Genomic DNA, 22023 nt, shown 5'->3' with positions numbered 1-22023 from the left:
GTGGACCGTGGACGCGTCACGCCAACTTACAGCATACAGCCACAGACTAGTACTACAGTCACTTCATTCCTATAGGCTATTACCGACGGTCCGATCCCGACTTGGAAGTTGGATGTTAAATATATATATATATCAAAAAATTATTAAAAAAAAACTTAAAACTTTTCATTTACAAACCTGCCCGTCAAATTGACGGTTTTAAAAATTAATAGCAAGTTACGGTTGACGTGGATATTTGAAATGTGAACGTATTTTACGTGTAAAAGAGCTAAAAACGGGCAGACGGGCGTCAAATTTAACCCCTGATTGGGATCTGAGCGAAGGGCAGGGTGGGGAATTTTGTTGGTACCATGTTGAGCTGTCGAGATCTAATCACAGTCTGACAGCGTCTGCACGATCCTTGATTAATGACTTCTGCCCCCCTCTGAAGCTTCAGGATATCCTGTCCCTCGTGAAGAATGGGGCCTTCTGTGGGAATGTCGATGGTGCTCTGGTGTTTAGGGTCAATTCCCCACGCCCCACTGTCAGCAAATTCACCCAGAGGCTTGCTGCCAGAATCAGCGAGAATACCGTGATAACAATATCTCTGGGAAAGTTACCAAACATGGGATTCTCTCCAACGGGCCAGTCTCTGCTTTCTGAGAACCCTAGTGTGGAGTGTCCTCCATCTCAGCGCCATTATGGAGAAAAGGATGAGGAGAGCTAAGAACAAGCCCAAGAGCCCGATAGAATTGACATCAGCAAGCATGATCTGGAGTCTCTGTTGCCTATGAATCATTCCGTGCCCACTAGAGTCTCCAATCTCCTTGTGCACATTGTGTACATTTATGTAGATCATCTGCAGGATATGGTAACGGAATTTGAGATGGAGTTGAGTACTATAGAGCTTGCATTGGAGAAAGGTAAGCGACTCTTATATCTTGTTTGAATTCAACCATTCATACCCAAATTTCTAAACTCTTATGGTTTTCATGTACACCCACTTTGTATTTTTATACCTTGTTTGAATTCAACCGTTAATATCCAACTCGGGAAAGCTTTTGATTGAATTCTGGGACGCCCAATTAGCAACTGTTTTATATTGATTGAAATCTTTGACGCCCAATTAGCATTTTCTTAGGTTTTTTTGGATTGAAATTCAAACACACCCAATAAGGATTTTAGTTTTGAGGAGTCTTGATGCCAATCAGTCTTGAAGAAACCAGCATTGATGCAGAGTAAATGGATCCTGGACTCCTCAAAACTAAAATCCTTATTGGGTGTGTTTGAATTTCAATCCAAAAAAACCTAAGAAAATGCTAATTGGGCGTCAAAGATTTCAATCAATATAAAACAGTTGCTAATTGGGCGTCCCAGAATTCAATCAAAAGCTTTCCCGAGTTGGATATTAACGGTTGAATTCAAACAAGGTATAAAAATACAAAGTGGGTGTACATGAAAACCATAAGAGTTTAGCAATTTGGGTATTAATGGTTGAATTCAAACAAGATATAAGAGTCGCTTACCTTTCTCCAATTCAAGATCTATAGTACTTAACTCCATCTCAAATTCGGTTACCATATCCTGCAGATGATCCACATAGGTGTACACAATGTGCACAAGGAGATTGGAGACTCTAGTGGGCACAGGGTTATCAGCTTCCTCGGAATGATTCATAGTCAACAGAGACTCCAGATCATGCTTGCTGATGTCAATTCTATCGGGCTCTTGGAGGTGGAAGCCAAGGTTACAACTCATTTGGTGGTGGTTATTGAATTTGTTCCAACTTTCGAATTACCCCAAATGACGAAAGATCAAAACTTACTGTATTCCATGTTTAGCAATATGAATGTCTTTCTGTTTTGAGCAGAAGGCTAATTGAAGGAAGTTATTATTATGCAGGGTTATGGATTGACAGAGTCTAACGGGACAGTATCCTCGACTATAACTGATGAAGAAAACAGACATTATGGAATAGCGGGCTTGCTTGCAGCTCATGTGCAAGCTAAAGTGGTTGACACAACTACTGGCAAAGCTATGCCTCCCAACCACAAAGGGGAGCTTTGCTTGCGGGGACCTACAAATAATGAAAGGTACTCCTTAGTCGCTATGTCATTTTCCATCGGAGACTACTTTCTGCAAAAATTTAGCAAATTTGCAAACCTTGCTGATTTCGAGTAGGTTTTTCAATTTTTTTAGTTTTGAGAGGGCGATTTGGATAATGCCTTGATCACCTTGAAAACCTAGATGGTATGAGAAAAATCTTAAACAGTTAAGTGAGGATGATAAAAAAACCATAAGCAGCAAGTGCTGAACTCCCCATGCACAATGAGACAATGGGTGCATAGTAAACATGTTGTACCCAAAGCTAATATTTGCCTTTAAGAATCTCGAACATTTCTATTTAAGTGCACTCAGAAAGTTTGTATACCCAAAAGTGCACACCTTATGCTATTGTAAAGTTTTAAGAGCATATGTTTTGTAGCCACAACAATTATCTTTCAAACAGGAAGGGTATTCTCAAGTCAATGAATCTATGCTTCCACAAAGTGTTGCATGAAGGCACTATGATCGCTCCCAAATCACAGCTTAAATATGACGTCATAACAGTCTCTTCCGTAGATTAATTTTTTCCCAAAAACAATATATGAAGGTTTCAGCTTCTCCATGCAGGATATTTTGGTAATGTTGAAGCTACTGAGTTAACTTTAGACTCGGAAGGATGTTTCAAACAAGAAGGGTATTCTCCAGTGAGTGAATCTATGCTTCCACAAAGTGGTGCATGAAGGCACTATGATAGCTCCCAAATCACAGCTTAAATATGATGTCATAACAGTCTCTTCCATAGATTAATTTTTCCCAAAAACAATATATGAAGGTTTCAGCTTCTCCATGCAGGATATTTTGGTAATGTTGAAGCTACTGAGTTAACTTTCTATTTAAGTGCACTCAGAAAGTTTGTATACCCAGAAGTGCACACCTTATGCACACCTTATGCTATTGTAAAGTTTTAAGAGCATATGTTTTGTAGCCACAACAATTATCTTTCAAACAGGAAGGGTATTCTCCAGTCAATGAATCTGTGCTTCCACAAAGTGGTGCATGAAGGCACTATGATAGCTCTCAAATCACAGCTTAAATATGATGCCATAACAGTCTCTTCCGTAGATTAATTTTTCCCAAAAACAATATATGAAGGTTTCAGCTTCTCCATGTAGGATATTTTGGTAATGTTGAAGCTACTGAGTTAACTTTAGACTCGGAAGGATGTTTCAAACAGGAAGGGTATTCTCCAGTCAATGAATCTATGCTTCCACAAAGTGGTGCATGAAGGCACTATAATAGCTCCCAAATCACAGCTTAAATATGATGTCATAACAGTCTCTTCCGTAGATTAATTTTTCCCAAAAACAATATACGAAGGTTTCAGCTTCTCCATGCAGGGTATTTTGGTAATGTTGAAGCTACTGAGTTAACTCTAGACTCAGAAGGATGGCTGAAAACTGGGGATCTATGTTACATCGGTGAGGAAGGCTTCCTTTTTGTTGTGGACAGAATAAAGGAGTTGATCAAGTACAAAGTATTTCAGGTACATAGCATTTGAAGGACCTTTTTTATAGTAAATGTAAACCCAATATATTGATCTTCTCAGAGAAGACTTATATTTTGTCAGGTTGCTCCAGTGGAATTAGAGGAGTTGCTCCTCTCGAACCTAGATATTACTGATGCTGCTGTTATTCCGTGAGTGCCATTTACTACTTCTTGATCTGATATACTTCCCAAGTTCCCACTTGTTGATCTGATATTACTGATGCTGCTGTTATTCCGTGAGTGCCATTTACTACTTCTTGATCTGATATACTTCCCAAGTTCCCACTTGTTGATCTGATATGCTTTCAAATGTCTATATGCAGCTAGATTTACCACTTGTTTAGCTAGCAAATATTTTTCAAGTTTTAGTTAGAATTGAACACTTGGGCTGGTAGCTCAGACGACCTTTGAAACATTAGCTGATGTCCTTTTTCGTTTTCAAATTAAGCCAAAGATTCTTGCAGACATGCTATTTATTGAAGCATGAAACTCTCTTCCTTTTGGGGTGTGTGTGGTAGGTATCCTGATCATGAAGCAGGTCAAATACCGATGGCATTTGTTGTGAAGAAGTCAAACAACAATTTCTGCGAAGAGGATGTCATAAATTTTGTTGCAAAACATGTAAATGGAGCACTTGAGTTTCTATATGTTTCCTTACTCTGTCTCAACCTAAATTTTGTTTTCTTTTGATGAAGATGTTAATTTCCAAGAGAAAATATCTGCTATGGTTGAGTGCAGGTTTCACCATACAAGAAGATACGTCGAGTAGCATTTGTCAATTCAATTCATTAGATAACATGATTTTATATTTCAATTATAACTATAATTTATGTTTTCATAAGTCAATATATAACTCTCATTTATATAATATAATATTATATTATATTTCAAATTATAATTCCAAAATATATAAGTATTTATATACTTAAAAATTTTACTTATTTAGATATAATTAAATTCTAATTAATTATTATAATATTATATATATATGTCAATTTATTTATTTTACTATTCTATTTTTTTAATATTATATATGTATGTCAATTTATTTATTTTACTATTCCTTTTTTTTTTCCTAAATAAGGGCTCACTGAAAGTATAAATAGAAATATGGCTAGAAATTAAATGTAATATATTAATAAAAAAATATTTTATTTTTAGGAAATATAACTCTCATTTATATAATATAATATTATATTATATTTCAAATCATAATTCCAAAATATATAAGTATTTATATACTTAAAATTTTTACTTATTTAGATATAATTAAATTCTAATTAATTATTATAATATTATATATGTATGTCAATTTATTTATTTTACTATTCTATTTTCTTTTTCTAAATAAGGGCTCATTGAAAGTATAAATAGAAATATAGCTAGAAATTAAATGTAATATATTAATAAAAAATATTTTATTTTTAGGAACTAGAAATTAAATGTAATATATTAATAAAAAAATATTTTATTTTTAGGAATAAATAAAATATTTCAATATTTCAATATTTTATTTATAATTCATATTCTATCCATCAAAACATGAAAGTGCTAATACATGCAAAGTCAATAAATATATAACATTTAATAATAAATAAAATTTTCAATTAAGCAGGAATGAGATGAGAGGGTGAAGAGAAGGGCTCATAAATAGAGATATGGCTAGAAATTAAATATAATATATTAATAATAAAATTGTTTTATTTTTAGGAATAAATAAAATATTTCAATAATTTATTTATAATTCACATTTTATATATGAAAGTGGTAATGCATGCAACAATTATATTAGAAAGTCCATAACTATATATAATATTTAATAATAAATAAAATTTTCAATTAAGCAGGAATGATATAAGATGGTGAAGAGAAGGGCTCACTGAACGAATAAATAGAGATATGGCTAGAAATTAAATATAATATATTAATAATAAAATTGTTTTATTTTTAGGAATAAATAAAATATTTCAATAATTTATTTATAATTCACATTTTATATATGAAAGTGGTAATACATGCAACAATTATATTCGAAAGTCCATAATTATATATAATATTTAATAATAAATAAAATCTTATTTTAGATCTTAATTTTAAATCAATTTTATATAAAAAGATAAATCAGTTAAAAGTAAAAAAGATATTTTACATTTTATTACGAGGAAATGTGGACTTAATAGGTAATACTTAAAAATAATATTATTAGACATGCTATCTAATTCATATTTTAATATCCATATTAGATAATATAATTTTATATTTCAATTATAACTATAATTTATATTTTCATAAATCAAAATATAACTCTCATTTATATAATATAATATAATATTATATTTCAAATCATAATTTCAAAATATATAAGTATTTATATACTTAAAAATTTTACTTATTTAGATATAATTAAATTCTAGTTAATTATTATAATATTATATATGTATGTTAATTTATTTATTTTACTATTCTATTTTTTTTTTTTTCAAATAAGGGCTCACTGAAAGTATAAATAGAAATACGGCTAGAAATTAAATGTAATATATTAATAAAAAATTATTTAATTTTATGAATAAATAACCTATTTCAATATTTTATTTATAATTCATATTCTACACATCAAAACATGAAAGTGCTAATACATGCAAAATCAATAAATATATATAACATTTAATAATAAATAAAATTTTCAATTTAGATTTTAATTTTTAGATCTTAATTTTAAATTAATTTTATATAAAGAGATAAATTAATTGAAAGTAAAAAAAATATTTTACGTTTTATTACGAGGAAGTGTAGACTTAATAGATAATACTTCAAAATAATATTATTGATATGACAAGCTATCTAATTTATATTTTAATATCAATATTAAATAACATAATTTTATATTTCAATTATAACTATAATTTATTTTTCATAAGTCAAAATATAATTCTCATTTATATAATATAATATAATATAATATTATATTTCAAATCATAATTCCAAAATATATAAGTATTTATATACTTAAAATTTTTAAGTATTTAGATATAATTAAATTCTAATTAATTATTATGATATTATATATGTATGTCAATTTATTTATTTTACTATTCTATTTTTTTTCGAATAAACACATATATATATATAGTGAAGAGGAACAATACAATTGAAATTCAATATTTCAATGGACATTTAGTTGCTTGACATGTGTGGGATAATAGTGCTTGGGGTATCACTTCTGCGGAATGAATAATTTTAAAGTAAAAAACATGCTCGAGTCTTTCTCACGAATATCATTCACTTCGTAAGTTTCCTTCAGAGAATTCACATATAACTCAAACTCTGGGGCCTAGGTTTTCTTCCAAATGCATTTTAGTGCAGCTCCAAAGTGTTTGGTCTACAGCCATTTACATGGCGGCGACTTTTGAAAGATCCGAGCTTCTATCGGCAGATCTTATAACTTTCGACCCCCTTTTAGGGCACTTGTATGGGCATTGTATTGGCATTTGGATGTCGATTTGTTGATAGATCAAGCGCCCCATATGTTCAGCGAAGATTTAGGAATGGTCTGAGATTTATTGAGTATTATCTATGAGTCTCGACCTTTTTTGAGGTATCACAGTCTGACAGCGTCTGCACGATCCTTGATTAATGACTTCTGCCCCCCTATGAAGCTTCAGATATCCTGTCCCTCGTGAAGAATGGGGCCTTCTGTGGGAATGTCGATGGTGCTCTGGTGTTTAGGGTCAATTCCCCACACCCCACTGTCAGCAAATTCACCCAGAGGCTTGCTGCCAGAATCAGCGAGAATACCGTGATAACAATGTCTCTGAGAAAGTTACCAAACATGGGATTCTCTCCAACGGGCCAGTCTCTGCTTTCTTAGAACCCTAGTGTGGAGTGTCCTCCATCTCAGCGCCATTATGGAGAAAAGGACGAGGAGAGCTAAGAACAAGCCCAAGAGCCCGATAGAATTTCCAATCTCCTTGTGCACATTGTGTACACCTATGTGGATCATCTTCAGGATATGGTAACCGAATTTGAGATGGAGTTGAGTACTATAGAGCTTGCATTGGAGAAAGGTAAGCGACTCTTATATCTTGTTTGAATTCAACCATTAATACCCAAATTGCTAAACTCTTATGGTTTTCATGTACACCCACTTTGTATTTTTATACCTTGTTTGAATTCAACCGTTAATATCCATCTTGGAAAAGCTTTTGATTGAATTCTGGAACGCCCAATTAGCAGTTCTATATTGATTGAAATCTTTGACGCCCAATTAGCATTTTCTTAGGTTTTTTTGGATTGAAATTCAAACACACCCAATAAGGATTTTAGTTTTGAGGAGTCTTGATGCCAATCAGTCTTGAAGAGACCAGCATTGATGCAGAGGAAATGGATCCTGAAATGGCCATGGGGTCTCCAATTAGACAGAAACATCTGAATAATCTACTAGACTATTCTGGAAGATTCGGTGATGCCTTGAGAGATGGATAGCTTCCTCGAGAAGCGTCTGACTCCATAAAGTTCTCTGATATGTGTAAAAACCACTTCGGCCATCGAATGAAGTCAGTGTGTTCTGTTTTCATTGTCAGTCCGTGATTTCTTATTATAGTCCCAAAGTATGACAGAAATGGAACCAATATTGCAGCACAAATGAGAAGAACATTGCGAAACCCATGTTTTAAAGTAGGGTCCTTTTGTCCAGTCCATGGGACACCTCCAACATTCATTCCAAAGACTGCAACATCACAATCCACACTAAATGTTATATTAGTTTTTAAACAGGTTGCAATCAATTTACTGGCTAAAGCAAAACTGGTCTAGGTGCCAGTGCAAAATCTACGTCATAGAAATCTTGATCAGAACCTTGACTTTAGTAACCGCCATAAAGATAAACAAACATGATAAATAAGCCTAAGAGGTAATATTTAATTTCAGGAAGATTTTAGAGTAAAAGAATGAAAAGGATAAAAGTGATGTGAATTAGAATCTAAACCCAATCATGGAAACAAATAAGATAATAGTCAGGGAAGAAAGTACTGAAAGATAATGAAGAATAAAATGTGTATCAAAGAAAGCCAACAAGAATAGGAATGGCAGGCTTATTATAAATCAAAGAGATGAGGCAGCTTGTACTTGGTAAGCCTTACCTCCCGTGATTATTGACAATGGAAGAAAGATCACTGATAGCAATGACAGGTAATAAAACTTCCTATTGACTTGTTCTGCCTGCCAGCTATCAAGGTCTGTCTGAATTGTAGTTACACGGTTTACAGTTAACCCCACATGTTCTTTGAGCCACCTCAGACGAGCAACCAGCACCTCTAATTCTCTAATGTCCTCCCTTGCAAACCATGTTCTTTGAGCACATGTATCTTTAACTTTAAAGAAAACATGCTCTCCATAATCAATAACCTGAAACAAATCAGTTATTGATTTAGGTCACTTTTTAATGCAGAAAGCACATTCATAGCTTTCCCATAATTCAGCTGCTCAAACTCGTCATCCCGGTGATAGAGAAAACTGACCTGCAAAAGATGCCGTAAATTCAAATGCTTTTTATGGAACTGCCTCTCATCCAATGTCTGCTTCTTCAATGAGTAACCACCTATAATCATAGGGAATCAAGAATGATGCATGAAGAAACCAACTTAATGGAAACACCGCTATTCCTTAAATTCATCCATTACATGACTTGAATTCTTAATATCCTGAGGCCCTTCAGCCTTGCCTTAAAACATGTCAAGACAAAAAAAACTTTAGTGAAAATTTTCACAATCCAAGATATTTTGTTCATTCTATGCTGAAAAACTCCGGGACCAAACACAACACTTATATACATTTGCATTCAGCATAGTGACAAAAATGACAATGAACATACTTACATGTTAAAATTCTTCATCTAAAAATATGCATAGCTGTTCAACTTCATCTAAGCTTCAACCCCAATTATGCCCTCTCTAGTTAGAGCCAGATTCCTAGAACACAGATTGAAAACTTCAGCTTAGCACTAGATCCTACCTAGAAGCCTATTTGTACCACAAGCTTCTCTGTACATTCTTTCAGGTACAAGAGATATAGTAAGCATCAATATTCCTCTAGAAAAAGTTAGACCAACTTGGGCTTGACCCTAATTTACCAGTACCAGTATCTCTTACAAATCAAATAACGGGGCTGTGTGTCAAAACTACTAGATGGGTTGGTTTTTACATGGATGCACTCTTTCATAATTGCCATTGTAGCTGTTTCTCAGAGAACAGCTTTAGCATCAATTAACCCAGTTATTTACCCAACCCCTTATAAGGGCTTGAGAAAAGCAAGAATTAAAATAAAAAAATTACATTAGGAACAAAAGAGCAAGCTAGAGGGCAGCTGGAGAGGGAGAAAACGAGGATGTCTTGGGATTAAAACATCCGTTGCCCAAACAAGTTGCAAATCCTTCTTGGTTGATAGGTGGAATTTACAATTTTACAGGAAAGATCCAGAATATTCTTGGGATTACAGTCAACCAGGAAATGGAATCATCCTGAAATCAAGAGACTTGAATTGTATTTAAGGAAACCAAAATGGATCAAGGATAAAAATTGTTTGAAGGAAAGAGGTGAGAAACAATCTTCTGAAATGATTCATTCACTTTCGTTACCCAAGATTAAATTTGAGAATTGTTGCACTCTTCTCCACATCACCAGGGAAATCTGTTGTGTGCTTCTGTTTCTGTCTAATTGGAGACCCCATGGCCATTTCAGGATCCATTTCCTCTGCATCAATGCTGGTCTCTTCAAGACTGATTGGCATCAAGACTCCTCAAAACTAAAATCCTTATTGGGTGTGTTTGAATTTCAATCCAAAAAAACCTAAGAAAATGCTAATTGGGCGTCACAGATTTCAATCAATATAAAACAGCTGCTAATTGGGCGTCCCAGAATTCAATCAAAAGCTTTCCCAAGTTGGATATTAACGGTTGAATTCAAACAAGGTATAAAAATACAAAGTGGGTGTACATGAAAACCATAAGAGTTTAGCAATTTGGGTATTAATGGTTGAATTCAAACAAGATAGAAGAGTCGCTTACCTTTCTCCAATGCAAGCTCTATAGTACTCAACTCCATCTCAAATTCGGTTACCATATCCTGCAGATGATCCACATAGGTGTACACAATGTGCACAAGGAGATTGGAGACTCTAGTGGGCACAGGGTTATCAGCTTCCTCGGAATGATTCATAGTCAACAGAGACTCCAGATCATGCTTGCTGATGTCAATTCTATCAGGCTCTTGGAGGTGGAAGCCAAGGTTACAACTCATTTGGTGGTGGTTATTGACTCTGTTCCAACTTTCGAATTACCCCAAATGACGAAAGATCAAAACTTACTGTATTCCATGTTTAGCAATATGAATGTCTTTCTGTTTTGAGCAGAAGGCTAATTGAAGGAAGTTATTATTATGCAGGGTTATGGATTGACAGAGTCTAACGGGACAGTATCCTCGACTATAACCGATGAAGAAAACAGACATTATGGAACAGCGGGCTTGCTTGCAGCTCATGTGCAAGCTAAAGTGGTTGACACAACTACTGGCAAAGCTATGCCTCCCAACCACAAAGGGGAGCTCTGGTTGCGGGGACCTACAATCATGAAAGGTACTCCTTAGTCGCTATGTCATTTTCCATTGGAGACTACTTTCTGCAAAAATTTAACAAATTTGCAAACCTTGCTGATTTCGAGTAGGTTTTTCGATTTTTTTAGTTTTGAGAGGGTGATTTGGATAATGCCTTGATCACCTTGAAAACCTAGATCGTATGAGAAAAATCTTAAACAGCGAAGTGAGGATGATAAAAAAACCATGATAAAAAAACCATAAGCAGCAAGTGCTGAACTCCCCATGCACAATGAGACAATGGGTGCATAGTAAACATGCTGTACCCCAAGCTAATATTCGCCTTAAAGAATCTCGAATATTTCTATTTAAGTGCACTCAGAAAGTTTGTATACCCAGAAGTGCACACCTTATGCTATTGTAAAGTTTTAAGAGCATATGTTTTGTAGCCACAACAATTATCTTTCAAACAGGAAGGGTATTCTCCAGTCAATGAATCTATGCTTCCACAAAGTGGTGCATGAAGGCACTATGATAGCTCCCAAATCACAGCTTAAATATGACGTCATAACAGTCTCTTCCGTAGATTAATTTTTTCCCAAAAACAATATATGAAGGTTTCAGCTTCTCCATGCAGGATACTTTGGTAATGTTGAAGCTACTGAGTTAACTTTAGACTCGGAAGGATGTTTCAAACAGGAAGGGTATTCTCCAGTGAGTGAATCTATGCTTCCACAAAGTGGTGCATGAAGGCACTATGATAGCTCCCAAATCACAGCTTAAATATGATGTCATAACAGTCTCTTCCATAGATTAATTTTTCCCAAAAACAATATATGAAGGTTTCAGCTTCTCCATGCAGGATATTTTGGTAATGTTGAAGCTACTGAGTTAACTTTCTATTTAAGTGCACTCAGAAAGTTTGTATACCCAGAAGTGCACACCTTATGCTATTGTAAATTTTTAAGAGCATATGTTTTGTAGCCACAACAATTATCTTTCAAACAGGAAGGGTATTCTCCAGTCAATGAATCTATGCTTCCACAAAGTGGTGCATGAAGGCACTATGATCGCTCCCAAATCACAGCTTAAATATGATGTCATAATAGTCTCTTCCGTAGATTAATTTTTCCCAAAAACAATATATGAAGGTTTCAGCTTCTCCATGTAGGATATTTTGGTAATGTTGAAGCTACTGAGTTAACTTTAGACTCGGAAGGATGTTTCAAACAGGAAGGGTATTCTCCAGTCAATGAATCTATGCTTCCACAAAGTGGTGCATGAAGGCACTATAATAGCTCCCAAATCACAGCTTAAATATGATGTCATAACAGTCTCTTCTGTAGATTAATTTTTCCCAAAAACAATATATGAAGGTTTCAGCTTCTCCATGCAGGATATTTTGGTAATGTTGAAGCTACTGAGTTAACTCTAGACTCGGAAGGATGGCTGAAAACTGGGGATCTATGTTACATCGGTGAGGAAGGCTTCCTTTTTGTTGTGGACAGAATAAAGGAGTTGATCAAGTACAAAGTATTTCAGGTACATAGTATTTGAAGGACCTTTTTTATAGTAAATGTAAACCCAATATATTGATCTTCTCAGAGAAGACTTATATTTTGTCAGGTTGCTCCAGCGGAATTAGAGGAGTTGCTCCTCTTGAACCTAGATATTACTGATGCTGCTGTTATTCCGTGAGTGCCATTTACTACTTCTTGATCTGATATACTTCCCAAGTTCCCACTTGTTGATCTGATATTACTGATGCTGCTGTTATTCCGTGAGTGCCATTTACTACTTCTTGATCTGATATACTTCCCAAGTTCCCACTTGTTGATCTGATATGCTTTCAAATGTCTATATGCAGCTAGATTTACCACTTGTTTAGCTAGCAAATATTTTTCAAGTTTTAGTTAGAATTGAACACTTGGGCTGGTAGCTCAGACGACCTTTGAAACATTAGCTGATGTCCTTTTTCGTTTTCAAATTAAGCCAAAGATTCTTGCAGACATGCTATTTATTTAAGCATGAAACTCTCTTCCTTCTGGGGTGCGTGTGGTAGGTATCCTGATCATGAAGCAGGTCAAATACCGATGGCATTTGTTGTGAAGAAGTCAAACAGCAATTTCTGCGAAGAGGATGTCATAAATTTTGTTGCAAAACATGTAAATGGAGCACTTGAGTTTCTATATGTTTCCTTACTCTGTCTCAACCTAAATTTTGTTTTCTTTTGTTGAAGATGTTAATTTCCAAGAGAAAATATCTGCTATGGTTGAGTGCAGGTTTCACCATACAAGAAGATACGTCGAGTAGCATTTGTCAATTCAATTCAATTCATTAGATAACATGATTTTATATTTCAATTATAAGTATAATTTATGTTTTCATAAATCAATATATAACTCTCATTTATATAATATAATATTATATTATATTTTTGATTTATAACTCTCATTTATATAATATAATATTATATTATATTTCAAATTATAATTCCAAAATATATAAGTATCTATATACTTAAAAATTTTACTTATTTAGATATAATTAAATTCTAATTAATTACTATAATATTATATATATATATATGTCAATTTATTTATTTTACTATTCTATTTTTTTAATATTATATATGTATGTCAATTTATTTATTTTACTATTCTATTTTTTTTCCTAAATAAGGGCTCACTGAAAGTATAAATAGAAATATGGCTAGAAATTAAATGTAATATATTAATAAAAAAATATTTTATTTTTAGGAAATATAATTCTCATTTATATAATATAATATTATATTATATTTCAAATCATAATTCCAAAATATATAAGTGTTTATATACTTAAAATTTTTACTTATTTAGATATAATTAAATTCTAACTAATTATTATAATATTATATATGTATGTCAATTTATTTATTTTACTGTTCTATCTTTTTTTTCTAAATAAGGGCTCATTGAAAGTATAAATAGAAATATAGCTAGAAATTAAATGTAATATATTAATAAAAAATATTTTATTTTTAGGAACTAGAAATTAAATGTAATATATCAATAAAAAAATATTTTATTTTTAGGAATAAATAAAATATTTCAATAAGGGCTCATTGAAAGTATAAATAGAAATATAGCTAGAAATTAAATGTAATATATTAATAAAAAATATTTTATTTTTAGGAACTAGAAATTAAATGTAATATATCAATAAAAAAATATTTTATTTTTAGGAATAAATAAAATATTTCAATATTTTATTTATAATTCATATTCTATCCATCAAAAAATGAAAGTGCTAATACATGCAAAGTCAATAAATATATAACATTTAATAATAAATAAAATTTTCAATTAAGCAGGAATGAGATGAGATGGTGAAGAGAAGGGCTCATAAATAGAGATATGGCTAGAAATTAAATATAATATATTAATAATAAAATTGTTTTATTTTTAGGAATAAATAAAATATTTCAATAATTTATTTATAATTCACATTTTATATATGAAAGTGGTAATGCATGCAACAATTATATTAGAAAGTCCATAACTATATATAATATTTAATAATAAATAAAATTTTCAATTAAGCAAGAATGATATAAGATGGTGAAGAGAAGGGCTCACTGAACGAATAAATAGAGATATGGCTAGAAATTAAATATAATATATTAATAATAAAATTGTTTTATTTTTAGGAATAAATAAAATATTTCAATATTTCAATAATTTATTTATAATTCACATTTTATATATGAAAGTGGTAATACATGCAACAATTAACTATATATAATATTTAATAATAAATAAAATCTTATTTTAGATCTTAATTTTAAATCAATTTTATATAAAAAGATAAATCAATTAAAAGTAAAAAAGATATTTTACATTTTATTACGAGGAAATGTGGACTTAATAGGTAATACTTAAAAATAATATTATTAGACATGCTATCTAATTCATATTTTAATATCCATATTAGATAATATAATTTTATATTTCAATTATAACTATAATTTATATTTTCATAAATCAAAATATAACTCTCATTTATATAATATAATATAATATTATATTTCAAATCATAATTTCAAAATATACAAGTATTTATATACTTAAAAATTTTACTTATTTAGATATAATTAAATTCTAGTTAATTATTATAATATTATATATGTATGTTAATTTATTTATTTTACTATTCTATTTTTTTTTCAAATAAGGGCTCACTGAAAGTATAAATAGAAATAAGGCTAGAAATTAAATGTAATATATTAATAAAAAATTATTTAATTTTAAGAATAAATAACATATTTCAATATTTTATTTATAATTCATATTCTACACATCCAAACATGAAAGTGCTAATACATGCAAAGTCAATAAATATATATAAACATTTAATAATAAATAAAATTTTCAATTTAGATTTTAATTTTTAGATCTTAATTTTAAATCAATTTTATATAAAGAGATAAATTAATTAAAAGTAAAAAAAATATTTTACATTTTATTACGAGGAAGTGTAGACTTAATAGATAATACTTCAAAATAATATTATTGATATGACAAGCTATCTAATTCATATTTTAATATCAATATTAAATAACATAATTTTATATTTCAATTATAACTATAATTTATTTTTCATAAGTCAAAATATAATTCTCATTTATATAATATAATATAATATTATATTTCAAATCATAATTCCAAAATATATAAGTATTTATATACTTAAAATTTTTAAGTATTTAGATATAATTAAATTCTAATTAATTATTATGATATTATATATGTATGTCAATTTATTTATTTTACTATTCTATTTTTTTTCCAATAAACACACACACACACATATATATATAGTGAAGAGGAACAATACAATTGAAATTCAATATTTCAATGGACATTTAGTTGCTTGACATGTGTGGGATAATAGTGCTTGGGGTATCACTTCTGCGGAATGAATAATTTTAAAGTAAAAAACATGCTCGAGTCTTTCTCACGAACATCATTCACTTCGTAAGTTTCCTTCAGAGAATTCACATATAACTCAAACTCTGGGGCCTAGGTTTTCTTCCGAATGCATTTTAGTGCAGCTCCAAAGTGTTTGGTCTAGAGCCATTTACATGGCGGCGACTTTTGAAAGATTTGAGCTTCTATTGGCAGATCATATAACTTTCGACCCCCTTTTAGGGCACTTGTATGGGCATTGTATTGGCATTTTGGATGTCGATTTGTTGAAAGATCAAGCGCCCCATATGTTCAGCGAAGATTTAGGAATGGTTTGAGATTTATTGAGTATTATCTATGAGTCTCGACCTTTTTTGAGGTATCACTTCGAAACATAAAACATTCGTGGAAAACTTATGGACACACATCCTTTGGTTTCATGGGCATTTCAGAGCAACATATTGCCAAGATTAGGAGCAGATCAGTTAAATACTCACATCCTAGTAGAATTTGCATGGCATTATAAATTGTTTGCAGTGTATATGTTTCTCAACAGTTAAGGACTCTCTACAGATCTATGGTGCAAGAAAAATCGCAAGTAGCTTGAATTGATTGAAGGAGTGAAATCTAAACATATCCAAACTTCTATCATATATGCAACTCCTATAGCAGGTTCAAACATCATAAATTAAATGCCTGTAGCTAATTTTGACAGAATAGGATCAGATCTATTGAAGTGGATCAAAGATGGGATAATACATTGATTTCTCGGTGGTTCATCCAATAATATGCGGTCTCAGTGGTTCAGTGGTTCATTGAATTATATGTGGTCTTGGTGGTTTGTTGAATATACTTTGGCTCGTCGAATAATCACAAAGATATGCAGTACAACTCTAACAACCTCGCATTGGGTCTGCCACACTCAATACAACTCTTAAAGGTGCATTCGTTCCCACTTACCCTCCTCTTGTTAAGTTTTTCCTATTTACACTATGAGTACATCCCCTCATATTTCTAAGCCCCCCTCTCGCAAAGGGAGACAAAAAAATTGTAAAGAGTCTTTATGAGTACATTGAATCTTTAGAAAGACAAAGAGAAGAAAGAGAAAACCATTTAAAACTAGAATTAACGAGAATGCTTGACAATAACCATGTAATAGTTCTGACCTAAAAATATGTGATAATGCAAATAAGCCCTTAAGGTAGGACAACACCATACAATCACTCATTAAGGAAGGAGAACATTCCACAAGCCATATGTTTGTCCATACAATATTCCTTGACATTCTCAATGGGGAGTCTCTAGCCTCTATATATGATTCATACATACAATACCATGGGTCATTACTATTGTTCTCAATACCATATATCTAATACCATGAGCTTACCTTATAACTATGGCCCATCCCATCATTACATTATTCCCTTGGGTACCTTTTTCTGTACTCCATAATATCCCCAAAACATAAGAAGAACACAAATAATAAGATCTACTCAAAAGATTAGTCCACTGGTACCATGCATGTGCATCTAGCCATTCGAGAGACAAATGATTACTCGATCTAGCAGGTGCCTCGCTCGCTTGAGATGGGAGTTGATCTTGGTGGTTCTTCTGTGTTGATGTGATGTAGGTGGATTGACACACCTCTTTATCTGTCATGCGGGGGTTGTTTTCATTGTTGCTAATTCATTGTCATTGTGTTGGTTGTTTTCTTATTGGGTGATGTGGGTAGTGATATGCTGAAGCTTTAACCAATAGTGTATCTTTCTTTAACCCTAATGGATCCTAATTGGTATCTGGTATATTTTGTGGTGTCTGCGGTTGTTGTTTATCTTTCATTATTACTTCAACCACAGCTTCCTCATCTGATGTGTCATTACTTGCAACATTTCATACTTCAACCTCCTTAGACTCTACCTGTTTATTGATGGAAATATCATGTAATGTAATTTTCTTCTTTTTATATGAGAGCTTCAAGAATGTCTTCTACACATTAATATTGATAGTACCAATAGATTCCATCCAAGGGTATCCCAAAACAATATCCACATTAGCCATATCTTAAGCATAAAAATCAGAACGCAATAGATATTTGTCCATAGAAATCTTCAAATCTTTATAAAGTTGCACCTCCTCATTATTAACGTGTGCGTGCTTCATTTACTTGGCTGGTACTTGCAATCTTTTAGCCAAATGAACATTAATAAAATTATACTTGCAACTAGGATTAATAGACACAATGATCTTCTCCTTCTGAATACATCCATGAACCTGTAATAAGGAGATACTAGTAGAAAATAACCCCTTATGTTTCTCATTATCTTGTTTTCTAGCATGAGACCATTTGTCTAAGAGGAGTTTTTCAAATTCTTCAAGGGGCAGGGTTAACCACTTTATTCTGTTAAGTGATTCCCACCATGTAGTCGCCTCATCTTTAAAATTAGCCACTACTTAGATTCTCCAATATTCTGGCCATAATGACTTGTGTATTTTTATGAATCCTTGAATAGTTGTAGGAGAGTTTCTTTTTGTCATTATGTTCCCCCCTTAACGTGTGGAGAATATCATCTTTGACTTTGGAAAACGTACAAAATTGGATCTGGGTCATGCCCAAAATCATATGGATTAAGTGCTTGATAGATTATTATTTTTTCCATTTCTTTTTTTTCCTATGTCTTGGTTAGGTGGTAGCACTTATGTAATTTCTTTAACTCTTGATTCCATCTCCAAGACTTTATCCATTCATAATGGATTGTGTTGTTAACCTGCGTTTTTTTTACATTTTCAAATAAGTGATCTATTTTCCACAATGGAGACCAGATTGGAGATCAAAACACTGACTCTCCATATAACCAACTCTTTGACAATGTTGGCACTTACTACCAAGATTCTAGACATCCTCAAGAAATCCTACACTCACAAACTAAACTAGTTGAGTAATCTGGAATATGCAAGTTGTTTCCTTTGACATATCCCAAGCCATGTCGATCAGGGCAATTAATCATTGAGTCAAGTATTGTTGATGGAAAATCCCTTTTGATCATCAATCAATCCTAATAGTTCAATTTCAACTTAATCATAAATATTATTATTATTATTATAATACTATTATATTATTATTAAAAAAAATCAAGTCTCTCAATGATGGCTCTCAATAATGTTCTCTTACACTCTCATTAATGCTCTTGCACTATCTTACTCCCATTAAAAGACTCGTCATAAATATTCCTTTTACGCATGTCGTAAAATATTCCTCTTACGCTTGTCATGAAAGATTCCTCTTACGCATGTCATGAAAGATTCCTCTTACAAGGCATGGCATGCAAGATTTCTCTTACACACTCATTAAAGGCATGTCATAAAAGATTCCTCTCACCCTCTCATCTAAGGCATGTGTTGCATCTCTATAATGGAATTTGAATTGTCTCTCCTTAATGGCATGAGTTACTCTTCCCTAAATGGTAAATGTAACTCCTCAAGGCATGTGTATTGCTCCTCCTTTATGTCAATAATTCATTGCTCCTCCTATATATATGTGTCTCATATCATCTCACCTCACTTGTGCATTGTGAATTCGAACTTGAGAGAGAGTTGGAGAGACTTGAAGGAGATTGTGAGAGAGAGAGACTTGGAGAGTAAGAGCAGAACTTGGTGAGCCAAGGTTGATTATGTGTTTGCTTCAGTGGTTGCTACCAATGATCTTCATGCTGCAACTTATGCAAATTTGGGTGAACTTTCTCATTCTCTTGATCTCTCTTTTGTACTTTGTATTCTGTTCAACTATTGATATCTAATAGAAGAAGAATCTAGTTGGGTTTTCTCCTTGTGGGTTTTTCCCTAGTCATTGGACCTAAATACTTTGTGTCTCATTGTGTTCTTGGTTGTCTTTTATTGTGCATATGGTTTATATGGTTTATGTTCTATCTACAATTGCTTAACTAATATTGAAACATAAAGAAGTTTTGTAATAAGTGATTGTTACAACATAGATGATGAGAATTTCAACACGAAATCACTCCATATGAAGCTTGGTAAGGTACTAAGGATTCAATTATCCATCATCAAGCTTTTATATCCACTTGCTATGCCTTAATTCTTATAAAGTGCATTCTTATTGGCTATTTAGATGGAAAGAAAGGGTATGAGTTGCTATCTAGTAGAAAAAATTCATTATCAGACAAGATGTCTTTGATGAAACAAAAAATCAAAATGCTAAGGAGATTAATAACCTCCTTAATTTGGAGAAAAAGGTAACTTGGGATAAAACAATTCATCAAAAAAAACAAGTAGGATTGAAAAAGACTTAACAACCCCCAACATAAATGTTCAAGAATAAGACAACTCTTCTTCAAATGAAGATTTTTCTTCAACACGAGTCAAATCAACTATAAAAACTTCACCATGGACCCAACATAATAAACCAAAATGGTTCACATGTCTTCTCAAAGATGTTCACCCAAATAAACAAGACAAGATACGAACTAGAAGTCCTAATAAATCGCAATCAAATGTTTCCTCGATCACTCATGCTTTCATCGAAAGAATCACTTCTACGAAAGCAATGAAGCATACAGAGTGGCAACAAACCATGGTGGATGAGTATGATTCAGTCATTACAAATGGAACGTGCAAACTTGTTGATTTTCGAACAAATGTTAAAACCCATCAAATGCAAATGGCTTTACTGAATCAAGTATAAAGCAAATGGTGAGGTGAATAAGTATAAAGAAAGACTTGTGGCAAAGGGCTTTGCTCAGTGTGGAAAAAGTCACGATAAAGTCGGCAAACTCCGTTTTTTGGACTAGCCGATTTTATCGGCTGACTTTTTGGCGATCTTTTCCCAATCGAAAAAGTCGGTATTAAATAGGGAGTCAATTGAAAAAGTTGGGGAGCCTGCCCAAGCCGCGGATAAGTGAGGGAAAAGGCAAAAAAAAACACTCATTTTTCACTCTTTTTTCTGCCATTCATCCCTGTGGAGAGAGGAGGTGTTTACCATTGCCCAAAAGGAGATTTGCTAGTTTTGTGGTGTGGATTTGGAGATTTGCCCACTGCTCAACGTGAGAGATTCAAGGTGCCGATTTGCTGCCAGGCATGTATTTTAATTTCTCTCTTAGTCTTTGTTACATAAATGGCTTCCTAAATCTTTCTATTAGTTTGTTTTTAGCTTTTTTTTGCTTAGAAATTTGAATCAAAACATTGTTTAGAATCTAGATTGAATCAAAACTTCAAAATGTTTAGGTTGTTTACATGTTTCAACTTTCAAGAATAAAAAAAATTCAAACCCTTGTTTAGTGAATCTGAGTGTGTTCAAGTGAGTGAGAAGAGGCATTTAAAAATTAAAATCAACAATTACATTTGTGTTTGCTTCTTATGTGATGGGCACTTTTTAATTTTTTTTTGTGCCCAGGTTCAAATTCAAGTTCAAAGTTTCAAACAAAATGTCAAGGAATTTGGACCCTATGTGGGAATATGGTGAACCTGATACTATACCTGAATCTGGGGGGTCAATAGAATGTATTTGACTTGCAATTTGTGTGGCAAGCACATGTCAAGGGGTGTCAACAGATTAAAATTCCATTTGGGGAAAATTCTAAGGCAAAAAAAAGAACTTTGCCCAAATCCAACTCCAGAAATCATCCGGCAAGCCATTAAATCATTGATGGATAAAGACGAGGGCAAAGACACCAGGTCAGCAGTAAAAGGCCAGCTTGTAGGAGCCTCAAGAGTGGGGGGAAGTGAGAGTGGTTCTTCAACATCACATTCCACACCCACATGTCCCAACCCCTCAGCTTTCTCATCTTTTTTGTTCCTAGAACGACACCTGGTGCACAACCTGGCATCAAATCGACACTTCAAAAAGAGGGAAAAGGCAGAAGTTGACAGGTTGGTCAGTAAGTGTCTTCTATGGAGTGAATTTTAAC

General features: G+C 32.6%; 4 protein-coding genes across 4 annotated transcripts in view; 2 read left to right on the top strand and 2 right to left on the bottom strand.

Annotated features, from left to right (window-relative positions):
* The window catches only part of LOC149237810 (uncharacterized), a 273154-nt gene that overhangs the window by 34039 nt on the left and 217092 nt on the right, over positions 1–22023 (bottom strand). The window lies entirely within an intron of this gene.
* On the top strand, positions 1358–4362 carry LOC149237814 (beta-phenylalanine coenzyme A ligase-like). The gene is made up of 5 exons (XM_089369399.1): positions 1358–2072; positions 3403–3568; positions 3653–3720; positions 4089–4191; positions 4309–4362. The coding sequence occupies exons 1-5, from the start codon at positions 1876–1878 to the stop codon at positions 4360–4362; spliced, it is 588 nt and encodes a 195-aa protein (XP_089225525.1). The 5' UTR covers positions 1358–1875.
* On the bottom strand, positions 7504–9182 carry LOC149237813 (uncharacterized). Its single transcript, XM_089372802.1, has 3 exons — positions 9087–9182; positions 8709–8973; positions 7504–8296 (listed from the first exon to the last, which is right to left on the bottom strand). The coding sequence occupies exons 1-3, from the start codon at positions 9174–9176 to the stop codon at positions 8013–8015; spliced, it is 639 nt and encodes a 212-aa protein (XP_089228928.1). The 5' UTR covers positions 9177–9182; the 3' UTR covers positions 7504–8012.
* On the top strand, positions 10683–13498 carry LOC149237812 (beta-phenylalanine coenzyme A ligase-like). The gene is made up of 6 exons (XM_089369398.1): positions 10683–10850; positions 11007–11196; positions 12550–12695; positions 12780–12847; positions 13216–13318; positions 13436–13498. Exons 1-6 carry the CDS (start codon positions 10695–10697, stop codon positions 13496–13498), a joined length of 726 nt encoding a protein of 241 aa, XP_089225524.1. The 5' UTR covers positions 10683–10694.

This window comes from Pinus tabuliformis, chromosome 8 (assembly GCF_031772625.1).
Source record: "Pinus tabuliformis cultivar Carrire ecotype Pingquan chromosome 8, CPIR1, whole genome shotgun sequence".
NCBI classification, from domain to species: domain Eukaryota; kingdom Viridiplantae; phylum Streptophyta; class Pinopsida; order Pinales; family Pinaceae; genus Pinus; species Pinus tabuliformis.
The sequence above is the reverse complement of the archived record's forward strand: the minus strand, read 5'-3'. Positions and strand labels throughout refer to the sequence as shown.

Excerpts from the sequence above, each read along its gene's own strand:
- LOC149237813 (XM_089372802.1), bottom strand. The coding sequence starts at position 9,176 with ATGATTATAGGTGGTTACTCATTGAAGAAGCAGACATTGGATGAGAGG. Across the intron at positions 8,974-9,086 it reads ATTTACGGCATCTTTTGCAG|GTTATTGATTATGGAGAGCA; the intron begins GTCAGTTTTCTC and ends GATTTGTTTCAG. Across the intron at positions 8,297-8,708 it reads ATTGTCAATAATCACGGGAG|TCTTTGGAATGAATGTTGGA; the intron begins GTAAGGCTTACC and ends GTGATGTTGCAG.
- LOC149237814 (XM_089369399.1), top strand. The coding sequence starts at position 1,876 with ATGCAGGGTTATGGATTGACAGAGTCTAACGGGACAGTATCCTCGACT. Across the intron at positions 3,569-3,652 it reads TCAAGTACAAAGTATTTCAG|GTTGCTCCAGTGGAATTAGA; the intron begins GTACATAGCATT and ends ATATTTTGTCAG. Across the intron at positions 4,192-4,308 it reads TAAATTTTGTTGCAAAACAT|GTTTCACCATACAAGAAGAT; the intron begins GTAAATGGAGCA and ends GGTTGAGTGCAG.
- LOC149237812 (XM_089369398.1), top strand. The coding sequence starts at position 10,695 with ATGATCCACATAGGTGTACACAATGTGCACAAGGAGATTGGAGACTCT. Across the intron at positions 10,851-11,006 it reads TCTTGGAGGTGGAAGCCAAG|GGTTATGGATTGACAGAGTC; the intron begins GTTACAACTCAT and ends ATTATTATGCAG. Across the intron at positions 13,319-13,435 it reads TAAATTTTGTTGCAAAACAT|GTTTCACCATACAAGAAGAT; the intron begins GTAAATGGAGCA and ends GGTTGAGTGCAG.